The 24538-nt window shown below is 38.4% G+C and overlaps 2 protein-coding genes across 12 annotated transcripts in view; one reads left to right on the top strand and one right to left on the bottom strand.

Moving 5' to 3' along the window:
* PALMD (palmdelphin) overlaps positions 1-2227 on the top strand; it is a 55446-nt gene extending 53219 nt beyond the window's left edge. The window contains exon 9 of the mRNA XM_030868775.3: positions 1916-2227. Within this exon, the coding sequence (XP_030724635.1) occupies positions 1916-1959 (44 nt within the window). The 3' untranslated portion in view covers positions 1960-2227. The remainder of the gene's footprint in view (positions 1-1915) is intronic.
* An 11886-nt stretch (positions 2228-14113) lies between these two features.
* The window catches only part of FRRS1 (ferric chelate reductase 1), a 99411-nt gene continuing 88986 nt past the window's right edge, over positions 14114-24538 (bottom strand). For 7 of the 11 annotated variants that reach the window (XM_060302356.2, XM_060302327.2, XM_060302316.2 and 4 more), the window contains 5 exons: positions 20890-20987; positions 20594-20652; positions 19627-19770; positions 18391-18452; positions 14115-18308 (listed from right to left, as the gene is read on the bottom strand). In XM_060302356.2, the coding sequence (XP_060158339.1) occupies positions 18216-18308; positions 18391-18452; positions 19627-19770; positions 20594-20652; positions 20890-20987 (456 nt within the window). In that variant the 3' untranslated portion in view covers positions 14115-18215. Of the gene's footprint in view, positions 18309-18390; positions 18453-19626; positions 19771-20593; positions 20709-20889; positions 20988-24538 lie in introns of those variants that run through there. The other 4 variants (XM_060302346.1, XM_060302362.1, XR_009564619.1 and 1 more) reach the window with 4 other exon arrangements.

Here is a 24538-nt window from a genome sequence, read left to right as displayed (position 1 = left end):
AGCTCTGTTCTCCCTTCTTACAGATGTCAGTGGCATTTCAGGATGAAGAGGTAGGGAAACTCAGCTCCGGGGGATTCAAAAGCTAGTGGTGGCAAAATTGCCAACCTGTGGCAACCATTAGAAGCCAAGGAACACCGAGAGTAAGGAGGCAAGCTCTCTTCCCTCAAGTTAATACCAGCCAAAACTGTGCATCTGAATTGCTATGAGGAGAGGAGATATAGAACTGAGAAGAACAGAAAGGAGAAGTAAAAAGGAGAGCTGATGATTCAGATCTTTTAGCTGCTACACCAAGGGGCCTTCCCATTGCCAGAAGCTGTGTCCCCACACATCTACTTGGAACTCACACCATCTACTCACCGTAGGCCTAAAGAAAGGAAGAGCAGATTCTAACAATCTAGAATTCTTTTTTCCCCCTTAAGAAACGGGACAGTGAGTTACTGGATTACCCCACTCCTGAGGATGCAAACATCCAGGATGTCCTTTAAGAACTTCACTGAAAATCCACAGCACACTGGCTATGCCTGATTTACTGAATCTAAGTTGAGGAGTAGCTGTAGGGAGGAGGATTTTGCCCCAGCCTTAAAAGAGACCTTCAAAAGTCCCTTAAGATGAACGTTTCCTCTGTTTTCATTTTTGGTATGGGCAAGATAGAGGTCCAAAAATCCCAAAGTAAAACCTATAAAGACTTGCCTTCTGCCTTCTGCCTTCTTGCTGTGGAAGCACAGTCCTGTCCTTCAGTTTCACCGTCTGACATCTCCCAGCAATCGACACCATCCTCCTGGCTACAGAGCAAAGGAAATTCTCTCAGCTGGTCCTGAATTCAAGGGAATATTCTTGATCCTGCCACTGGAAATAATCATTTCCCTTAAAATTCCAAGGGAAATAAAGCTCTTTGACTTCATTTAAATGAAAACATTTCATATAAGTAGAGTGAAAATAAAAATGACCGTGGCCTTCTTACAATATTAGATCCCCAACCTTCTCGTATTTGTGAAAAAGAGCTTCTTAGAAATAGGGTCATTTCATTTGTTGATGGACAACTAATATATGGCTGTGAAATAAGAAAACATGATTTCCCTTTTTGATTTTTTTTAATTAAACAAAATTTTGCAAACAGTTAAATAGCTGGTTCTTGGGCCATATTACACATGATTGTAATGATCAGTGCCTTGAAAGCATCTCTCAACTTTTGGAACGTGACTGAGACAGCTATACTCTGTTCTTAAATATTAATGGCATGATACCAGAACATCAGAGAAATGTTATGAATTTTAAATCTACATTTTTAAAATGGTTTCTACATCTAATATACCATTAGCAGTGAAATATTCTCAAAAAGATAAATTTGCCCTTTGAAAGCACATATAACATATCTTGACAAAGACATTTTATCATGACTTCAACTCCTAAATACTGGTTCGTATCGTTTCATTATTAAAAATTTTGTTCTTGTTATTCTATATCCAAGGATGAAGCCCTTTGGGATAACCAAGTTTGATGAGTTAAAAGATAACCCAACCATCATGAATTAGGGTTTATGTCAATGCCTTTTTTCTCTTTAGTAGTACATAGCTCAGAAATATGCACAAAACAGTCATTGACCCATAGCTGTTTATCTATGGCTAATAGTGATACTGTGCACTAATCCTGTATTTACTCAATTTATGCTGTGTTTGCTCTTTTAATTTTTATAGAAATAGGTTCCTTCTAGTTCCGAACCTGCTTCTTCCCTAAGTTAACCATAGCTTATTATTTCTACTATCTTTTTATGCTACTAAAACAATGCTCACATTGTTGGATAAAATCATCTGAGGTATGTTTCAAACTTTCCTGCAATCTATGTAATGGTCATTTAGAGTGAAAAGTAAAGCTTTTTTTCCCATAACTCTCTCTCTATTTTTTCTTTATTTTGCAGCCTTAAGGATGAGAATGGCAAAGCTGGGGAAAAAAGTTATCTAAGAGGTGTACCATCTACGTAAACACCCTTTGAAGAAGAAACTAAGAAACATTTGCAAATTTCTCTTCCAGATATTTTGTTTCTTTTTCCTGAGATACAAAAAATTATAATTATACCCATATTAAGCCATGTGAATAAGCAGTAGTCATTATTTGAAACAAATACCAAAAAAGCTGGGGAGAACAAACTCTTAACTTTTCCAGTTACTTGACATGATTCAGTGGGGGGAAACCAACATATTTTTATTGTATTGATACCAAAGCATTTCTAATAAGAGCTTGTTAAATTTAAGAATAAAGTTATTTAAAATAGCCCGACTGTATTTTATTAACTGACCTTGTAATTTTGCTGACACAAAGATTGAAAGATCATAGGAAGCCACTGCACCTCATCACAGAAATATTCATCTTCAACTCTGACAAGTAAACATGCCATCCCAAGTCAACAAGGCTCTAAGACAACTACATCCTCTTGCTAAGGACCAATTCAATTGAGACTTAAAACTCTTTGCATACATTTTAAAGGTGCATGCAATAATTATCCTCATATTTGGGGACTGGATTTGGATTATCTTGATAGCGTACATGACTTTACAGTTGATAACCAATATGTTCAGTTTTCTTGAAATATCATCTTTTCTTTCATTCAGTTCAATGTGAATTCCAGGGTACAATGACTGATTATGACCCAAGACTGTTGGATGGAGGACTTCCCAAATTCTCAACACAAATCTGATCTAATGTTTGACCAATTCTTGTAAACAAGTTAGAATCCTAATATTAAAACATTATAAGAAAGTGTACAACATTTCATTCCTAAGTATTCTTGCCAGGATATTAAATCATGATTTGAAGGAGAATACTCCCATACCAATTATTTCCTGCCTTACCTTGTTATACTGCCCTCCATCCAACACCCTCAAAATCCACTCAAATACTTCTTCCCCTGGATCGTGCCAGTGCTAATTATCCAGGTCCTGACAAGTCTTTCAGTGAATGGTCTGTTTTCTCTTGGGAAAACACTGAATTGCCCTGGTGAGACCATGATGAAATTATCTTAGCTACTAGTGTGGAGGCAATGAGAAGTAAAACAAGCAGATCCTGATGAGGGCAAGCATTACCTGGAGAGCATCAGCCTCAGATGAGGTGTCTGCAAGGGGCAGTTGTTCTCTAGGAGGAAAGAGCTCCTCTGCTGGCCTGGAATGTTCCAGGAAATCTGGAAGGTCAAATTTCAGAAGCACTTTAATACAAACACCCCTATCCCAGGTCCAAGGGTCCCATTCCTTCCTTTTCATGCTTCTGACTTTAGCATAAGTGACTTGTCAAATCTGCACATTCTTTTGTAGCTCTGCCATCCTTGTGATTAAATCACTGGGTTTGGGTTTTGGTTTTTGTACACAAAAGTTTATTAGAACACTGCCTGGCACCTAGTAAGTGATCAATAAGCAAATGAATGAATAAGTGGTTCAGAAGGGGAAAGATGTAGTCTGCAAGGGGAGGCTGTGTAACACCAGTTGGGTTCAAGCAACATAAGCCTGAATCTGTCTGGCAGATCATGAGGCACGGACCGGGGCTTGTATGCAGAAGTGGCCCAGCATGGCCAGAAGGTGTGGGAAGTGGGAACTGGTCTTTTGCCTGGGGGTAAAGCGGGCGCTGCTGCAGAAATGGCTGCCAGGTGGGCAGAATGGGGTCTGAGTGCAAAGCTGGAACCGGTCAGTCAGGGCTGCTGAGGTGAGTCTGGACCATCTACACACCAATCCACTGGCTCCTGTGCTCAGGGAAAAGGAAAGAAAGCTGGAAAACTGAAGTGAGGTGCCTTCTTGCTGCTATTGCCATGCAGCATCCCTCCAGTACCCTCTACTGGCAAAGGCTAACATTGCTTCAGCTGGCAAAGAAGAAATGTTTACATCACAAAGCAGGGCAAAGAAGGGTGGATTTGGAGATGAAGCATTAAATGATGAAGATAAAGATGAAGAATTAAACTGGCACTGTCCACTCATTTTTCTACCCAGCTTCCGTGTTTATCTTTCTACATACTGTTGACCATTCAAGCAACTAAAAAACAACTGTTTCCATCTAATAAGATGCAGCTATCCTTTAATAAAAAAGATCTCACCTTCTCACCCAAATGAGGAGACACACACTCCCGAGTTATGCTACCCACAGCTAACTATATTCAACATTAAAGAACAGTTTTAGATTAAGAGAAAAATCCAAAACATAATACAAAGTTCCCATATACTCCACACCCAGTTTCCCCTATTATTAACATCTTACATTAGTATGGTACATTTGTTATAATTAATGAACCAATAATGATACATTATTATTAATTAAGGTCTTATAGTTTATTCAGATTTCCTTAGTTTTTACCTAATGTCCTTTATTCAGTTCCAGGATCTCATACAGAAAACCACATTACTTTTAGTTGTCATGTCCTCTTAGGCTCCACTTGGCTGTGACTGCTTTTCAGACTTTCCTCGTTTTTGACAAGCTTGACAGTTTTGAAAATTACTGGCCAAGTATTGTGTAAGATGTCCCTCTGTTGCAAATTGTCTGATGTTTCTTTCATGATTAGACTGAGGTCATAAGTTTGGGAAAGGAAGACAAAAGAGGTAAATTGCCATTTTCATCACATCATATCAAGGGTACATACTTTCAACATGAAAGTGCATACTGTTAATGTTGACCTTGATAACCTGGCTGATATAGTTTAGTCAGATTACTTCACTGTAAAATTATTCTTTTTTGCTGTATGCTTTGGCGGGAACTCACTATGCACAGCCCATACTTAAGGAGTAGGGAGTTAGGCACACTCTCCTTGAGGATAGAGTATCTACATCAATTATTTCAAATTCTTCTGCACAGGAGATTTGTCTATTCTCCCGCATTTGTTTATTTATTCAATCATTAATTTAAATCAGTGTAGACTCATGAGTGTTTACACTACACTTGAGTTATAATCCAACACAATTTGTTGCTCAAATAGCTCCAGCTCTGGCCACTGCAAGCTCTTTCAGTTTGTTCCTATGCACCTTTGACATACACCCATAAATGTTTTGAACATGAGATGACTTTCCATTTCATCAGGTCTTCTTTAGTTTCTTTCAATAATGGGTTGTATTTTTCATTGTACAAGTCTTACATCTCCTTAAATTTATTCCTCTTTTATTCTATTTGATGGTTGTGAATGGAATTGTGGGGGTTTTTTAACATCTTTATTGGAGTATAATTGCTTTACAATGGTGTGTTAGTTTCTGCTTTATAACAAAGTGAATCAGTTATACATATACATATGTCCCCATATCTCTTCCATTTGCATCACCATCCCTCCTACCCTCCCTATCCCACCACTCCAGGCAGTCACAAAGCACCGAGCTGATCTCCCTGTGCTATGCGGCTGCTTCCCACTAGCTATCTACCTTACGTTTGGTAGTGTATATATGTCCATGCCTCTCTCTCGCTTTGTCACAGCTTACCCTTCCCCCTCCCCATATCCTCAAGTCCATTCTCTAGTAGGTCTGTCTCTTTATTCCTGTCTTACCCCTAGGTTCTTCATGACATTTTTTTTTCTTAAATTCCATATATACGTGTTAGCATACGGTATTTGTCTTTCTCTTTCTGACTTACTTCATTCTGTATGACAGACTATAGGTCTATCCACTTCATTACAAATAGCTCAATTTCGTTTCTTTTTATGGCTGAGTAATATTCCATTGTATATATGTGCCACATCTTCTTTATCCATTCATCTGTCGATGGACACTTAGGTTGTTTCCATTTCTGGGCTATTGTAAATAGAGCTGCAATGAACATTTTGGTACATGACTCTTTTTGAATTATGGTTTTCCCAGGGTATATGCCCAGTAGTGGGATTGCTGGGTCATATGGTAGTTCTATTTGTAGTTTTTTAAGGAACCTGCATACTGTTCTCCACAGTGGCTGTATCAATTTACATTCCCACCAACAGTGCAAGAGAGTTCCCTTTTCTCCACACCCTCTCCAGTATTTATTGTTTCTAGATATTTTGATGATGGCCATTCTGACTGGTGTGAAATGATATCTCATTGTAGTTTTGATTTGCATTTCTCTAATGATTAGTGATGTTGAGCATTCTTTCATGTGTTTGTTGACAGTCTGTATATCTTCTTTGGAGAAATGTCTATTTAGGTCTTCAGCCCATTTTTGGATTGGGTTGTTTGTTTTTTTGTTATTAAGCTGCTTGAGCTGCTTATCAATTTTGGAGATTAATCCTTTGTCAGTTGCTTCATTTGCAAATATTTTCTCCCATTCTGAGGGTTGTCTTTTGGTCTTGTTTATGGTTTCCTTTGCTGTGAAAAGCTTTGAAGTTTCATTAGGTCCATTTGTTTATTCTTATTTTTATTTCCATTTCTCTAGGAGGTGGGTCAAAAAGGATCTTACTGTGATTTATGTCATAGAGTGTCCTGCCTATGTTTTCCTATAAGAGTTTGATACTTTCTGGCCTTACATTTAGGTTTTAATCCATTTTGAGCTTATTTTTGTCTATGGTGTTAGGGAGTGATCTAATCTCATACTTTTACATGTACCTGTCCAGTTTTCCCAGCACCACTTATTGAAGTGGCTGTCCTTTCTCCCCTATACATTCCTGCCTCCTTTATCAAACATAAGGTGACCATATGTGCGTGGGTTTATCCCTGGGCTTCCTATCCTGCTCCATTGATCTATCTTTCTGTTTTAGTGCCAGTACCATACTGTCTTGATTACTGTAGCTTTGTAGTATAGTCTGAATTCAGGGAGCCTGATTCCTCCAGCTCCGTTTTTCATTCTCAAGATTGCTTTGGCAATTTGGGGTATTTTGTGTTTCCATACGAATTGTGAAATTTTTTGTTCTACTTCTGTGAAAAATGCCAGTGGTAGTTTGATAGGGATTGCATTGGATCTGTAGATTGCTTTGGGTAGTAGAGTCATTTTCACAATGTTGATTCTTCCAATCCAAGAACATGGTATATCTCTCCATCTATTTGTATCATCTTTAATTTCTTTCATCAGTGTCTTATAATTTTCTGCATACAGGCCTTTTGTCTCCTTAGTTAGGTTTATTCCTAGATATTTTATTCTTTTTGTTGCAATGATAAATGGGAGTTTTTTCTTGATTTCACTTTCAGATTATTCATCATTAGTATATAGGAATGCCAGAGATTTCTGTGCATTAATTTTGTATCCTGCTACTTTACCAAAATCATTGATTAGCTCTACTAGTTTTCAGGTAGCATCTTTAGGATTCTCTATGTATAGTATCATGTCATCTGCAAATAGTGACAGCTTTACTTCTTCTTTTCCGATTTGGATTCCTTTTATTTACTTTTCTTCTCTGACTGCTGTGGCTAAAACTCCAAAACTATGTTGAATAAGAGTGGTGAGAGTGGGCAACCTCGTCTTGTTCCTGATCTTAGTGGAAATGCTTTCAGTTTTTCACCATTGAGGACGATGTTGGCTGTGGGTTTGTCATATATGGCCTTTATTATGTTGAGGAAAGTTTCCTCTATGCCTACTTTCTGCAGGGTTTTTATCATAAATGCGTGTTGAATTTTGTCGAAAGCTTTCTCTGCATCTATTGAGATGATCATATAGTTTTTGTCCTTCAATTTGTTAATATGGTGTATCACATTGATTGATTTGTGTATATTGAAGAATCCTTGCATTCCTGGAATAAACCCCACTTGGTCATGGTGTCTGATCTGTTTAATGTGCTGTTGGATTCTGTTTGCCAGTATTTTGTTGAGGATTTTTGCATCTATGTTCATCAGTGATATTGGCCTGTAGTTTTCTTTCTTTGTGACATCCTTGTCTGGTTTTGGTATCAGGGTGATGGCGGCCTCGTAGAATGAGTTTGGGAGTGTTTCTCCCTCTGCTATATTTTGGAAGAGTTTGAGATGGATAGGTGTTAGCTCTTCTCTAAATGTTTGATAGAATTCGCCTGTGAAGCCATCTGGTCCTGGGCTTTTGTTTGTTGGAAGATTTTTAATCACAGTTTCAATTTCAGTGCTTGTGATTGGTCTGTTCCTATTTTCTATTTCTTCCTGATTCAGTCTTGGCAGGTTGTGCCTTTCTAAGAATTTGTCCATTTCTTCCAGGTTGTCCATTTTATTGGCATAGAGTTGCTTGTAGTAATCTCTCATGATCTTTTGTATTTCTGCAGTGTCAGTTGTTCCTTCTCCTTTTTCATTTCTAATTCTATTGATTTGAGTCTTCTCCCTTTTTTTCTTGATGAGTCTGGCTAATGGTTTATCAATTTTGTTTATCTTCTCAAAGAACAAGCTTTTAGTTGTATTGATCTTTGCTATTGTTTCCTTCATTTCTTTTTCATTTATTTCTGATCTGATTTTTATGATTTCTTTCCTTCTGCTAACTCTGCTGGTTTTTTTGTTCTTCTTTCTCTAATTGCTTTAGGTGCAATGTTAGGTTATTTATTCGAGATGTTTCCTGTTTCTTAAGGTAGGATTGTATTGCTATAAACTTCCCTCTTAGAACTGCTTTTGCTGCATCCCATAGATTTTGGGTCGTCGTGTCTCCATTGTCATTTGTTTCTAGGTATTTTTTATTTCCTCTTTGATTTCTTCAGTGATCATTTCGTTATTAAGTAGTGTATTGTTTAGCCTCCATGTGTTTGTATTTTTTACAGATCTTTTCCTGTAATTGATATCTAGTCTCATAGCGTTGTGGTCGGAAAAGATACTTGAAACAATTTCAATTTTCTTAAATTTACCAAGGCTTGATTTGTGACCCAAGATATGATCCAACCTGGAGAATGTTCCATGAGCACTTGAGAAAAAAGTGTATTCTGTTGTTTTTGGTTGGAATGTCCTACAAATATCAATTAAGTCCATCTTGTTTAATGTATCATTTAAAGCTTGTGTTTCCTTATTTATTTTCATTTTGGATGATCTGTCCATGGGTGACAGTGGGGTGTTAAAGTCCCCTACTATGAATGTGTTACTGTCGATTTCCCCTTTTATGGCTGTTAGTATTTGCCTTATATATTGAGATACTCCTATGTTGGGTGCATAAATATTTACAATTGTTATATCTTCTTCTTGGATCGATCCCTTGATCATTATGTAGTGTCCTTATGTGTCTCTTCTAATAGTCTTTATTTTAAAGTCTATTTTGTCTGATATGAGAATTGCTACTCCAGCTTTCTTTTGGTGTCCATTTGCATGAAATATCTTTTTCCATCCCCTTACTTTCAGTCTGTATGTGGCTCTAGGTCTGAAGTGGGTCTCTTGTAGACAGCAAATATATGGGCCTTGTTTTTCAGCCAATCTGTGTCTTTTGGTGGGAGCATTGAGTCCATTTACATTTAAGGTAATTATCGATATGTATGTTCCTATTCCCATTTTCTTAATTGTTTTGGGTTCATTATTGTAGGTCTTTTCCTTCTCTTGTGTTTCCTGCCTAGAGAAGTTCCTTTAGCAGTTGTTGTAGAGCTGGTTTGGTTGTGCTGAACTCTCTCAGCTTTTGCTTGTCTGTAAAGGTTTTAATTTCTCCATCAAATCTGAATGAGATCCTTGCTGGGTACAGTAATCTTGGTTGTAGGTTTTTCTCCTTCATCTCTTTAAATATGTCCTGCCAGTCCCTTCTGGCTTGCAGAGTTTCTGCTGAAAGATCAGCTGTTAACCTTATGGGGATTCCCTCTTGTGTTATTTGTTGTTTTTCCCTTGCTGCTTTTAGTATGTTTTCTTTGTATTTAATTTTTGACAGTTTGATTAATATGTGTCTTGGCATGTTTCTCCTTGGATTTATCCTCTAGTGGACTCTCTGTGCTTCCTGGACTTGATTAACTATTTCCTTTTCCATATTAGAGAAGTTTTCAACTATAATCTCTTCAAATATTTTCTCAGTCCCTTTCTTTTTCTCTTCTTCTTCTGGAACCCCTATAATCTGAATGTTGGTGCATTTAATGTTGTCCCAGAGGTCTCTGAGACCGTCCTCAGTTCTTTTCATTCTTTTTTTCTTTATTCTGCTCTGCAGTAGTTATTTCCACTATTTTATCTTCCAGGTCACTTATCCATTCTTCTGCCTCAGTTATTCTGCTATTGATCCCCTCTAGAGTATTTTTAATTTCATTTATTGTGTTGTTCATCACTGTTTGTTTCATCTTTAGTTCTTCTAGGTCCTTGTTAAATGTTTCTTGCATTTTGTCTATTCTATTTCCAAGATTTTGGATCATCTTTACTATCATTATTCTGAATTCTTTTTCAGGTAGACTGCCTATTTCCTCTTCATTTGTTAGGTCTGGTGGGTTTTTATCTTGCTCCTTCAACTGCTGTGTGTTTTTCTGTCTTCTCATTTTGCTTATCTTACTGTGTTTGGGATCTCCTTTTTGCAGGCTGCAGGTTCGTAGTTCCTGTTTTCTTTGGTGTCAGTCCCCAGTGGCTAACGTTGGTTCAGTGGGTTGTGTAGGCTTCCTGGTGGAGGGGACTAGTGCCTGTGTTCTGGTGGATGAGGCTGAATCTTGTCTTTCTGGTGGGCAGGTCCACGTCTGGCAGTGTGTTTTGGGGTGTCTGTGGCCTTATTATGATTTTAGGCAGCCTCTCTGCTAATGGGTGGGGTTGTGTTCCTGTCTTGCTAGTTGTTTGGCATAGGGTGTCCAGCACTGTAGCTTGCTGGTCGTTGAGTGAAGCTGGGTGCTGGTGTTGAGATGGAGATCTCTGGGAGATTTTCGCCATTTGCTATTATGTGGAGCTGGGAGGTCTCTTGTGGACCAGTGTCCTGAAGTTGGCTCTCCCACCTCAGAGGCACAGCACTAACTCCTGGCTGCTGCACCAAGAGCCTTTCATCCACATGGCTCAGAAGAAAAGGGAGAAAAAGTAGAAAGAAAGAATTAGTAGAAGTAGAAAGAAAGAAAGAAAGAAAGAAGGGAGGGAGGGAGGGAGGGAGGGAGGAAGGAAGGAGGGAAGGAAAGAAAAAAGAAAGAAAGAAGATAAAGTAAAATAAAATAAAGTAAGATAAAATATAATAAAGTTATTAAAATAAAGAAATAATTATTAAGAGGAAAAAAAAAAAAGACGGCTAGAACCCTAGGACAAATGGTGGAAGCAAAGCTATACAGACAAAATCTCACACAGAAGCATACACATACACACTCACAAAAAGAGGAAAAGGGGAAAAAATCATAAATCTTGCTCTCAAAGTCCACCTCCTCAATTTGGGATGATTGGTTGTCTATTCATGTATTCCACAGATGCAGGGTACATCAAGTTGATTGTGGAGCTTTAATTTGCTGCTTCTGAGGCTGCTGGGAGAGATTTCCCTTTCTCTTCTTTGTTCTCACAGTTCCCAGGGGCTCAGCTTTGGATTTGGCCCCACCTCTGCGTGTAGGTCACCATAGGGCATCTGTTCTTCGTTCAGACAGGATGGGGCTAAAGGAGCAGCTGATTCGGGGGCTCTGGCTCAATCAGGCCGGGGGAGGGAGGGGCACGGAGTGCCGGGCGAGCCTGTGGCGGCAGAGGCCGGCGTGACGTTGCACCAGCCTGTGGCACGCCGTGCGTTCTCCCGGGGAAGTTGTCCCTGGATCCTGGGACCCTGGCAGTGGCGGGCTGCACAGGCTCCCCGGAAGGGGGATGTGGATGGTGACCTGTGCTCACACACAGGCTTCTTGGTTGCGGCAGCAGCAGCCTTAGAGTCTCATGTCTGCCTCTGGCGTCCGCGCTTTTAGCCGCGGCTCGCGCCCGTCTCTGGAGCTCCTTTAAGCAGCGGTCTTAATCCCTCCTCCTCGCGCACCAGGAAACAAAGAGGGAAGAAAAAGTCTCTTGCCTCTTCGGCAGGTCCAGCCTTTTCCCCGGACTCCCTCCCGGCCAGCCGTGGCGCACTAACCCCCTACAGGCTGTGTTCACCCCGCCAAACCCAGTCCTCTCTCTGCGCTCCGACTGAAGCGCGAGCCTCAGCTCCCAGCCCCGCCCACCCCAGTGGGGGAGCAGAGAAGCCTCTCGGGCTGGTGAGTGCCGGTCGGCACCGATCCTCTGTGCGGGAATCTCTCCGCTTTGCCCCCCGCACCCCTGTTGCTGTCCTCTTCTCCATGGCTCTGAAGCTTTCCCCCTCCACCACCCACAGTCTCCACCCGTGAAGGGGCTTCCTAGTGTGTGGAAACCTTTCCGCCTTCACAGCTCCCTCCCACTGGTGCAGGTCCCGTCCCTATCCTTTCGTCTCTGTTTTTTCTTCTTTCTTTTTCCCTACCCAGGTACATGGGGGGTTTCTTGCCTTTTGGGAGGTCTGAGGTCTTTTGCCAGCGTTCAGTAGGAGTTCTGTAGGAGCTGTTCCACGTGTAGATGTATTTCTGATGTATCTGTGGGGAGGAAGGTGATCTCCGCGTCTTACTCTTCCGCCATCTCCCCGGAAGTCTCCAGAATTAGGTATCCTTTGATCAGCAGCAGCATCTTTTGAAATTGAAGTTGGATAGATTATATGGTGATCTGCCTCTCTTCAGAGTTCGACTGGGATATATGAGCCTTGGGAAAGGTGATATCCAAGATCCATAATGGCTCTTCAGTTCCACAGTTCTACAAGCTCCTAGAAGATTGGAAGTGTGGGCAGAACCTCATCATAAAGAGGAAATCTTTTCAGATGAAAGCCTTTTAAGCCGGGGTCCCACAAGGGTCCTCCTGCCGGGTGTTGCTGGCCCCAAGGGAAAGCTTCGTTCTTTGATGAATGAACACGGAGACCGAAATATTTTGTATCAGTCCCCTTAAAGGAAAAGTTAGCTAGCCCCTGCTTTGGAGAATGGGCCAGAGTTTCTTGGTTCTTTTTATGTCAGGTAATTTTGGATTGTCGTCGGTACATCATAAAATAAAATACTGGATTCTCTTATTTTTCACCAATGAATATGGCTTCTTTTGTTTTAGCAGGCAAATAACTGGGTTGGACTGCAAACTCTGTTTCTTGTGTTCCAGCTCCAATCTCAAGTTAAATTTTTTTGTTTGGTCTAGCTGCTTTGCACCTGCGTTGTGCATGTGAACATATTCAGGGATCAGTCAGAGCTATGGGAAAACAGGATTTGGGATGCCCTCTCTAGTGTTTTCCTTTCCAAGAAAGGAACTCCCCTCCCTTCACCCCACTCTCTTGATAGCTGCAGTTGACCAGCCATCAGTCCTCTGGATTTCTAGGCCAGAAACACTGCAGTTCCCCTGCCACCCCACACCACATACACAGTTGACTTCAACTGTCCTGAAACTAAAAACTGAAAACAGGGAACTCCAAACAACTTTCCTCCTCTGAGTGTGGACACCTCATCCAAATCTTCCTGCTTCTCATCACTCTCTGGGGCTTTCAGACAGCTGCTTTTTGAAGCTTACTCTAGTTTTCTGAAGGAGAGTCTATTTGGCAGGATCTTAGCCATTACTGGCAGTGGAAATCACATATTTAGAATGTATGGGTTCAGGAAATTCTTATCCACAGAGCTTGATTACCATGTCTGAGTACCTGATTGGGAACCAAAATTTTGTTTATGTTCTTACAAGAAACCCAGAGTACAATACAATTTCTTTTATGTGTTTATAAGATATATGAAGAAGATATACTTCTAAAGATATCACAGGGAGATCAGCTTGGTGCTTTGCAACGACCTAGAGGGACAAGATAAGGAGGGTAGGAGGGAGGCTCTAGAGGGAGGGGATATGGGGATATATGTTTGCATATGGCTGATTCACTTTGGTGTACAAAAGAAACTAACAGAGTATTGTGAAGCAATTATAGTCCAATAAAGATCTATTTAAAAAAATAAAATAAAAATTGGGGGAAAAATCACTACTTAAGGTTTTTGGTAAAAAATAAAATAAATAAATTTTAAAAATTAATAAAATCCATGAAAAACCACTGGAGAAAAATAAAGATATGTTCTAGGAACTGTCTCTCCTCTAAACCAGAGTTATATGACCAGGCATTATATAAAATGACATTAACTTATTTGATAACGAAATAAGAAATTAAGCTGATACGAATTTTAGGGCAAGCAAACCTCCCAGATCTTTCCACCCAAAGATATAATCCAAGAGTAGTAATCAGATAAATATTTGTTTTACTGAGGTGAAATTCACATAACATAAAATAATCCTTTTAAAATGGCATTTCTTATATTCACAATGTTGTACAACCACCACCTCTATCTATCAACAAAATATTGTCAGCACCACAAAATAAAATCTTATGCCCATCATGCAATTACTCCCCATTCCCTCCTCCACTCCCTCCCCTCAAGGCCCTGGCAACCACCACTCTGCTGTTGCTATGCATTTACCTATTCTGGATATTTCATATAATCATAATATGTGACATTTTGTGTCTGATTCACTTAGCATAATAGGTTTTTTGTTTGTTTATTTGCTGTTCCTCTTCTTATTCCAGCCCTTTGATGTCTCTGGTAGCCATGGAGAAGCATAAAGTTCTGAAGGTTCATCTATGTGACAGCATGCATCAGTACTTCATATCTTTTTATGGCTGAATAATATTTCATTGTATGTATGTACCACAATTTGCTTATTCATTTATCTGTTGATGGACATGTGGGCTGTTTCCATCATTTGGGTATTGTGAATAGTGTTCCTATAAACATCAAATTTTTAATTATTTTTTTATTGTGGTACAATATACATAACACAAAATCTTCCACTGTAACTACTTTCAAGGATACAATTCAGTGCATTAAGTACATACACAGTGTTATGTAAGCATCACCACTATCAATCTCCAGAACAATTTCATCATCCCAAACAGAAATTCTGTACCCATTAAATAACAGCTCCCCATTCCTCCCTCTCCCCCAGTCCTGGGTAATCACCCTTCTACTTTCTATGAATTTGACTAGTCTAGGTACTCCAAGTAAATAAATCATATAATAGAGGTCCTTTCTTGTCTGGCTATTTCACTTAGCATAATGTTTTCAAGGTGAATATCAAATTTTTTATCAAATAAAAACTACACATTCCATAGGTAAAAACTACTAAAGTTTAACACTGTAATCAAAAGCAATGACATCATCAACAACATGTACAAAGCACCTTTTGCTGGTACCACTTCCTTCCTTCCTCATAACTGCCCTGTGAGATGGGCTTTACAGATGAAGGAATGAGGCTCGGAGAAAATGAGCAATTTGCCCAACGACATGAGTCTTATAAATCAGACAAGCATGCTTAGGTCTTCCAGCTCCGCTCCCAGACTCCCAGTCTTTTTTATGTACAGGGTTATCTGCCTCCCAGCATACCATTTATAAGGATGGTCAGGAGACACTTATGTAGAAGGAACAGTCAGGGAAGCCTCCAAAAACAAGAAGGATTTTTGAGCCAGAACTTAATAAACTAGTTTTTGCTAGAAAGAAGGGAACAGAAAGGGCATTCCAGGCAGATGACCATCAGTGACCTGGGTGCAGAGATGAGCCTGGTGGGTATTGGGCAAGAAGGAAAGAAGCAGGGTGTGCACAGTGACAGTGTGTAACCTAATCTGATTTGAAAAGAGCTTAGAAGAATCCTTTCTTTCATTCCCGTCTACAATGGATTATCTTAAACAAGGACCTTTGTCCTTTTTTTTTCCTTGCTTCACCAGAATATACAGACAAATAAAATTTCAGCCAAAAGCTACAGGTCCCCCCTAGGGCTTCCTGGCTGGCATCTGCTGCATCTGTCTCTTCCCACCACAACCTGGACTGGGACAAGATGTGGAGGGATGAATATCACTTAACACACATTAGAGCCAAAATCCTAATAACCAAGTAGGCACTTAAGTGTTATTCGATAACTTATGCCATAGGCTACCCACGTCCTTAAGATTGATTTCCAAAGATAAGAAAATAATAAAAACAAAAATAGCCTCAGTTATGAATGCTACCCCAACCACAACTTTCTAGAATTTGTTTCACTTTTTTTTCAAAAATAAATAGTTATTTTTATTTTATAGAAGAACCCATCTTTAAGAAGAAAACTCATGATTTTGCTATTTGAGGCAACATTGCTGAAGATATAAAGGCATTTCGTTTAACAATTACTCCTATCAAAAGATATCTTTAGGGCTTCCCTGGTGGCGCAGTGGTTGAGAGTCTGCCTGCCAATGCAGGGGACACGGGTTCGTGCCCCTGTCCGGGAAGATCCCACATGCCACGGAGCGGCTGGGCCCGTGAGCCATGGCCGCTGAGCCTGCACGTCCGGAGCCTGTGCTCCGCAACGGGAGAGGCCACAACAGTGAGAGGCCCGCGTACTGAAAAAAAAAAAAAAAACTTTAAAAAAACAGATTGTTTATTACAAAATCAAGAAGGAAAACTGAGAGGAGCAACGAATAGGCATTTTCAATTTGTAGATGTCAACCATTCATAAGCAGAAGAATCATAATTTGATATTAATGAAAAGGTTTGTTGGTCTACTAAGGTTAGATGACAAAGACTTCTTTGGACAACTCTGTATATCAATTGATGATATATCAAAATAGTGCCAACAGATGAATCAATGAAAAAGAAAAGTTAAAATAGGTTAGCCTCAGCACTGGAAATCCAGCAAGCTCACGAATTTGAAAACGAAACCCACCAAGGTTCATCTTCTCCTTAAACAAATCTTTCCTTGTCAAATGTATGATATAATTTCTTAAGAGAATTTTATTAACCTTTAGGCCCCTAATAATTGAAAGTTAGAGGAAAATATTTTAGTATACATTTAACTTTCTATACTAAACAAAACGTTTTTAAATAAAGGCATTCAAAAGGAAAGTTTAGACTGTAAATAGCCTGGCACTTATAGAACATAAACACGGAAAGTTCACATCTCAAACCCTAAGCTACTTATGATAAACACCTGTATAAAGAACAAAAACATACCATTTTACCCAGTGAAAGATGTAAGATACATCGCTGAGGCTATTATTTATGCCAGATAGAATTTAGGTCCTTGGATCAATCAGAAAGAACACATAAAAAAGTAAAATATGCCTCCCTAAACTTTTTATTTTAAGAATGTAGAGTTTTGCTTGTTTCCTCTGCCTAAGATAGTTATGTTCATTTGTTACAAGGTCACGGGAATGTAAAGGGAAGTATCAAACAACGGTTATAAACAATCATGGTTAGAAAACAAATAGAATTGAAACCAGAAAATAACATTGGTCCCTAATTTCAGTTTGTAACCTATAACTGTTAGGAAAAGAAAAAAAGACAGAAATTTTTCAAATAAATATTAAGAGTTGGTGAATTTTAAGAGAAATGCCATCCCAAGATATTATCTAAGTACTAAAAATGAATCAACACAAGTGAACAGTAACAAAGCAGTAGTATTATGGCGCCACCCACTGGCTAGAAGTCCTCATAGCAAACATGAGACCCAGTCATAAAATAGAAATTATTGGAACCGGAAGGGAAATAACATTGATAATTCTAATTCATTATAGCATCAGGATCTTCTAACAAAACAGTACCACCCATATTATTTTATTACCACAAGGACAAAGAATAACTCTTAAATATGTTCACAAGAGTGAATTTTATTAATTTTGAAATGCAAGTCTACAATCTCCAAAGGCTAAGACAACCTCAGAGTCAAAACAATTAGCATATAGAATGCCATTTTAGCTCTGTAGCTGAATATATAAAGACACTCTTAATCAGAAGATGCACACTTGCATTTCACTGCTAAGAAAGAAATTATAATATTAATAATATATTTAAATGTTAATGAAATGGTGTTAGCCCTACTTTCACCTTTACCAGGGAAGTAACAAAATACACGAAACAAAGGATATGTCCAAAACACTGGATCGAAAACGTGTTTCCAAAAAAATTTTTAAGAAAGGGGGTAAGGGGAAAAAAATCCTAAAAAAAGACCATTCAGATAAACTAGTAAAAATAAATGTTTTCTTTAAAGTACCACAGCACCTTTATAGTCCAAAATATATTTACCTTAATACTATCTGCATTTTATCCTATGACATCTTTTATGTTTTTCCAAACAGTTATTTTCTTACATGCTAACATTCTTAAAACTTCAGCATAAAAAATATTTGAGTCATTTCTCCTCAAGTACAATCTTCCCTTTAAGACTCAGAATAATATGTAAAAGCTTGACATCAGTTTGTAGCCCATAGGACCCTAGTGAATGTTGATCTCTAAAGACCAGACTTCCGAATTTCTCTACAGACATGGCCTGGTCTTCCTAATTAGAAGTCATGAATACACTCCAGTCGATACAGGCATCAAGTTTTTTGGCTTGATGATAATTATCACCTGGTCTGCAAAAGCCAAGGTCTTCGCTCGCTCATAGATGGTTGATTGCAGATAAGAACATAGTGAGAAAAGTCAAATTCCCACAGACATAGATTGCTAACACCGCCTTTTTAAAAGCATAACCCTGAAAGAAAAAAATTGAGATATGAAAAAAAAGAATAACTATCATTAAGGTTTGTGTCAATAAAGAAGAAAAAAAGACTTACTTCTGCTTCAGCTGCAGTAAATGACTGGAGGATCTGAATTCTATCATCATCCAATATTTCATCTGTCAAGAATAAGAACATAAGTTTGTAAGGCCAGTGGGTATGCAGATAAACTAATTCTCAAAAAAAAAAAACAAACCTGATTTGTAGCGTTTGCCGATTTCCAGGATGTTCATTCTCCCATTTCAAGTGACCAAATGTTGCAAACTTCTTGAATACTTAAGGCTCTCACAAATTAGGTCAAGCTGGCTACAGCATACATTTGTTAAAAGACTTTCTCCTAGTCAATAAACACCATACCAAACTCCTAACAATCCAAGTTTTAAGTACATATGTATTTTAAATGGCAAGCCATAATCTAGCGATCAAAAGTCCTTTAAGACTCAAAACCCATACAATATGGTAAATCAACTGTACTTCAATTAAAAACATCAAAGAAAGACTCAAACCCTATATATGTGACCCAATCAAGAACCAAAAAATGGTAGGACAGATATTTAGTACTCAGTTCCTAAAAGCCGCCCAGGCTCCTAGATTCACAGCACACACACTAGACAAAAAACAGGTTTTGTTTTTAGAAGGCCACCTTTACTTATTTGAGGGGCTGAGAACTAGATAGGACACAAAAGACAGTCAGACTAGAAATCAAGCTAAAATATCACTGATTCTCTACTAATCTCTTCTAATGGCTACGGGTATCTTACCCTGCCTAGAGGTGAGACCAAAACAGACCTTGCCACTAGAGAGCACCGGCAAAATAAATCCTTCCTATCTAGCATGCTGGTTAGCTGGCTACATATGATGTATAGGGCAACCTAAGTGACAGCACACAGGAAGTTTGTCAAATAGGTAAAATTTGTCTGCAGCTTTGCCCTGTGTTGACCATGGGCATCTCTTCTTCCTCCATCTCAGGGGTCTCTCAGCTCCAGGCATTCAGGGCTCTCAGTGCATTCTAGCCCCAAGTCAGACCAGCATGAAAAGTAAAAAGTACCTACAAAGAAGGCCTCTTCCCTAAAACCTCTTTCCCTTGCATTTTACTCACTGATTCTAATACTAATGAATATAAAAAACAAACGCAGAAATTTTCCACTATTTTTACCACAGACTGAGTAATCAAAAGAGAAACTTTTAGTAAGCTACCATGTAAGGGTCAACAATTAGTGTCAAGAAACTAATTATATTCCAATAGTTTGTATAAAAGTGATTCTACATAACACTGCTCTTTCAACAGGTTACCTTTTCTAGAGAGTCGGTAAGTGTGTACCTCCAGAACAATCTCTGTCCCAACATGCCAGGCTACAAATCCAATCATTGTATAGGTTTTCCATGGCCCAGGAAGATTCAATCCTGGTAAATCCATTCCCAGGAACATTGTTGCCACTACATTCATAAGGAATAAATACATATACTCAAATGCAATTCAAGAGGTAACGTGTATGCATGTATGCATGTGTGCTAATTATATCAAGTAAAATATACTAGAAGAGTTTATGATATCAATTAGATTAATATTTAAGACCAAATAGTTAATTTAGTCTTTTTTTTAATTTTAACACCAGAAAGGCTAAGATGGGAAATTATAATTACAATCTACCAATTGTTAAAAAAGAGGTACCCAAATTTTTCAAAATGTTTTAAGTCTGCAATGTAGGAAGGGAGAAACGTATGGAAACCATTTCTGATTATACCTCCCCTTCCACGAATTTCTATAGACTGTAGAAATGTGAGGGTAGGAGGTGTCAGCTTAGATATTTCTTACATAAAGCATCAAAGTACACTGGATAATTATACTTGACTTTTGAAAAACACCTTTCCCTGGAAGGTACCATCCCCATGGAGAAAACCTGGAGACAGAGGGCTGGGACCCTGTAGCCCACTTCAGCCCAACCCACGACTGACCCTCAAGTTGAGCTGCTTAAATGTTTGGTCATCAGCATAGCTTATTCTGTTGGCAAAGGCAAATGCTAAAAAAAAGTCTCAAAAGGAGAGTTTTAAAGTCATTTTAAAAACCTTGAAACTGAAGTAATGGCTTAAATAGTTACCTCTAGAAATTACTTTCTGGATTTCAATGTTTGACTGATTTCTCCTCAACAGCAAATTACTCCAATTACTAATGCATCTAAAAATCATTTAAGCCAAATTACAACTTGCAATATAAACAACCTGCAATTATATATGAATAAGTAGCATCACAATTACTTACCTGCTATTATTCTAGCAGCTGTTCCCATACTCCAATGAGTCCACTTAAACATTTGCCTTCTACCAAATAAAGAACCAGTCAGTATTCTTGAAAGTGATGGAACTACAATTAATTCCTAAGAGAATAAAAAGCATGTAATTTCCCTATTGCCTAGGAATTAGATATCTGAAATACATTTTAAAACCTTTTAAAGTAAGTATAATTTATCACTGAATTTTATAAGATGCAAAAAAGGAATTGGTTTCCCAACTAATGACATCTACATTAAAAGCATTTATAAATAAAGACTTAAGTACCTTGGGTCATGTAAAGGTGGTCTGAAGGCTGCCGAAAGAAGCTGAAGAACTGCTAAAATCATCACTATACAACCAAGGTATGGGTGATAACCTGCATGCTGAACAAAGTTATATCATTTTAATGGTCTCAATCTTGCCGATCGATTAAACCCTCAGGTTAAAAATAATACACACAGATGTATTCTTAGCGTTTTTCTGTAGCTTTAAACATTTAATAATGATAGTTATAATAACAGGCACCATTCACTGAGTGTGTATACCAGGCACATACTTTATACATATTATCACTAATGTTCACTATGATGCTTGACAGTTATCAATATCCCACTTCTACAAATGGGGGAACTGAGGGTCAGAGATATCAAGTAATGCATCCAAGGCCACACAGTGTGTAAATGGTTGTGGTGGAATCCATGCACAGAATGCTGCCTCTTCCCACCAGGATGTTAGATGACCATCAACACCAGCACAGCCATCTGAAGCCCACCTAGGACTAGTTAGTATCTGCATGTCAGGAACAATCAACCCAGTGTATTTTAATTACTTGTTCAGACCTCTATGTTTCCTGGAGCTGAAGGTTCTACTTGATTCCTTGTAACCCATATGCTTAACAGAGCCTTAGTCACTCAATAAATGTTTGCTGATCAAGAGAACAACCTGCACAACCACTGTATTAAAATCTCATCTCCTCTGTTCAGAACGAAGGTCTAAACCAAGAAAAATCATCAACACAATATCTCAACAGTTTCGGTTACACTCCTCCCTCAGTGATGTGTGCCTGCTGAAAACAGCAGACAGTTGGATTAGACCACTTTGCACAATTATTTCATTTAAAAACTTAAGAGAAGAATTAAGAAGATGCTCTAATACGTTACACGTTTAAATAGAGGGATATCACAGTCTGTTGTCACTGACTCCCATGCTTGGGAAGGCTCTAAAACGTGTGATCTAGAACAAGGACATAGTGGTTTCCAAGCCAAGATAGGACGATTTTGCAAATTAGGAACTAAAAGTTGACAGAAGAGCACTATAAAACTTTCAAGTCATGGACTCAGTTATACACAGATAAGTTATAACCTGGACCCTGGAGATGGAAAGTGCCTCTCTCTAATAAAAAACAGTAACAGCAGCAACAAAATTCTTCTATATTTAGAATGTGCTGGGACTATCCTAAGTGCTTTCAGTTAATTAACTCTCAACCCTCAGAAAGCCTATAAGATAGCTACTCTACTATCCCCACTTGAGTAAACCGAGGGACAGAGAAGTTAAGCAACTTGCCCAGGGTGTCCCAAGTAATAAATGATGACATGAGGATTTGAATCCAAGCAGTCTGGCTGTACAACTGTGCTCTTAACCTTTTTACTACCATAGTCATAAACTGCAAAGACTACAAACTACAAAGTTTACAAAATAAGTATTACGCTTGTCCAAGTACCTGGATAAAATAAAGTTTCAATATCTTGAGTCATATCAGAAAATCTTCATAATTTCCTTTTAAAAAAAATTAGGTTGACCATGGAGGTTCCTTAAAAAAACTGAAAATAGAGCTACCATACCATCCAGCAATCTCACTCCTGGGCATATATCCAGAGAACAGCATAATTCGAAAAGATACATACACCTCAGTGTTCATAGCAGCACTATTTACAATAGCCAGGACATGGAATCTAATCTAAATGTCCATCAACAGAGGAATGGATAAAGAAGATGTGGTACATATATACAACGGAATATTACTCGGCCATAAAAAAGAATGAAATAACACCATTTGCAGCAACATGGATGGACCTAGAGATTGTCATACTGAGTGAAATAAGTCAGAGAAAGACAAATATCATATGATATTGCTTATATGCGGAATCTAAAAAAAGGGTACAGATGAACTTATCTACAAAACAGAAATAGAGTTACAGATGTAGAAGGTAAACTTACAGTTACCAGGGGGTGGGGGAAGAGGGGTAAACTGGAAGATTGGGATTGACATATACACACTACTATATATAAAATAAATAACTAATAAGGATCTACTGTAGAGCACAGGGAACTCTACTCAGTACTCTGTAATGGCCTATATGGGAAAAGAATCTAAAAAAGAGTGGATATATATATATGTGTAACAGATTCAATTTGCTGTACACCTGAAACTAACACAACATTATAAACCAATTATACCCCAATAAAATTAAAAAAAAAATAGGTTGATCAATCTATAAACTACCTAAAAAGCAGAAAAGAGGTTTCCTAATAATATTGTGACCCAAGAGTCATCAATCTTAGCCCTTGTAACAACAGCCCAAACGGAAATATTAAATTTTAGTATCAAATTCTGACTGGCTCTTAAACTAGAAGAGTATAATGGAAGCACAGGCTCTGACCTTAGGTACATCTCCAATTCTCAATAAGCCTCATTCATTCATTCCATAAATATCTACTGAATATCTCATGTGCCAGAATCTGTTCTGGGTGTTAGAGATACAGTAGCAAACATACCAGTAAATATCCTGTCTTCTCATGGAGTTCACATACTAGTGTGAGAAGACGGACAAAGAAAAGATATAATATTTAAGTAAATTATCTGAAACGACGTAAGGTAAAGATTGCTTCAGGAAAAAAAATGAAGCAGAGCAGGGCTCTTTGAGAAGCTATTATTTGAGCAAAGACTTGAAGAAGGTGAGGGAGTAGAGGAGGCATGACCAAGGCAGAAGGAAGAATCTTTGCAAAGACTATAAAGCAGAATAAATAAATTAATTAATTAAAAAAAAAAGACTATAAAGCAGGAGCATACCTAGCATTAGCCCAGTGTGAAATGAAATGAGCTATTGGATGAGGAAAAGAGCAGATCAATTCAGAGAGTAACTGGGAGCCAATCATGGAGGACTTTGGTTTTAACTTTGAGAAAAACTGAGAGGCATTAGAGAAACCAGTTTGGGGCACAGGAATGACCTCATCTGATTTACATTTTTTAAAAATCACTCTGCTTCTTGGTTGAAAACAGATTGTACACGAGCAAGGGTTGAAGTAGAGAGATCAATTAGGTGCCGCCTGCAAAAAAGTCCAGGCAGAAGATGATGGTGGCTCGAAGTCACATAGTAGTGCCAGTGATGGTGAAAAGTGGTGTTTTTGACATGTAAAGCCAATGGGATTTCCTGACGGATTTGACATGGGGCGTGAGAGCAAAGTTAAGAATAATTCCAATGTTTTGGCCTAAGAAGGGAACTGCAAACAACTAATATGGGGATGGCAGCACATGGAGCAAGATTGGGAGGAGAGGTCAGGAACTCCGTTTGAGGTGCCTTAGACGTGCAAGTTGAGTTCCTGAGTAGACAGCTGTTTGTGTGAGTCTCAATCAGGGTAGAGGTCCAAGCTGGAGATACACATTTGAGAATAAGCCTCAGTTTCTTCATTTGTGACATGGGATTATTATCAATAACAACTTCATTTGAGGTTTAAATTTGATAACACATGTAAAGCACTTAGCACAGTTTGTTCAGTAGGAATGCAACTAATGTTAGCTTAGTGATAGTCATAGTATTAGTTAGAGAAAACCACTTACAGTGTTCATGTTCCTCAGATATAATGCTTTCAATTTGTACCATTCTATAGCAAGAAAATTTATTAAAGCTATATAGTGTATATTTAAAATTTGAGG

This window comes from Globicephala melas, chromosome 1 (assembly GCF_963455315.2).
Source record: "Globicephala melas chromosome 1, mGloMel1.2, whole genome shotgun sequence".
NCBI classification, from domain to species: Eukaryota; Metazoa; Chordata; class Mammalia; order Artiodactyla; family Delphinidae; genus Globicephala; species Globicephala melas.
Note: the sequence above shows the minus strand (reverse complement) of the source record. Positions and strands in the feature narration are given on the sequence as shown.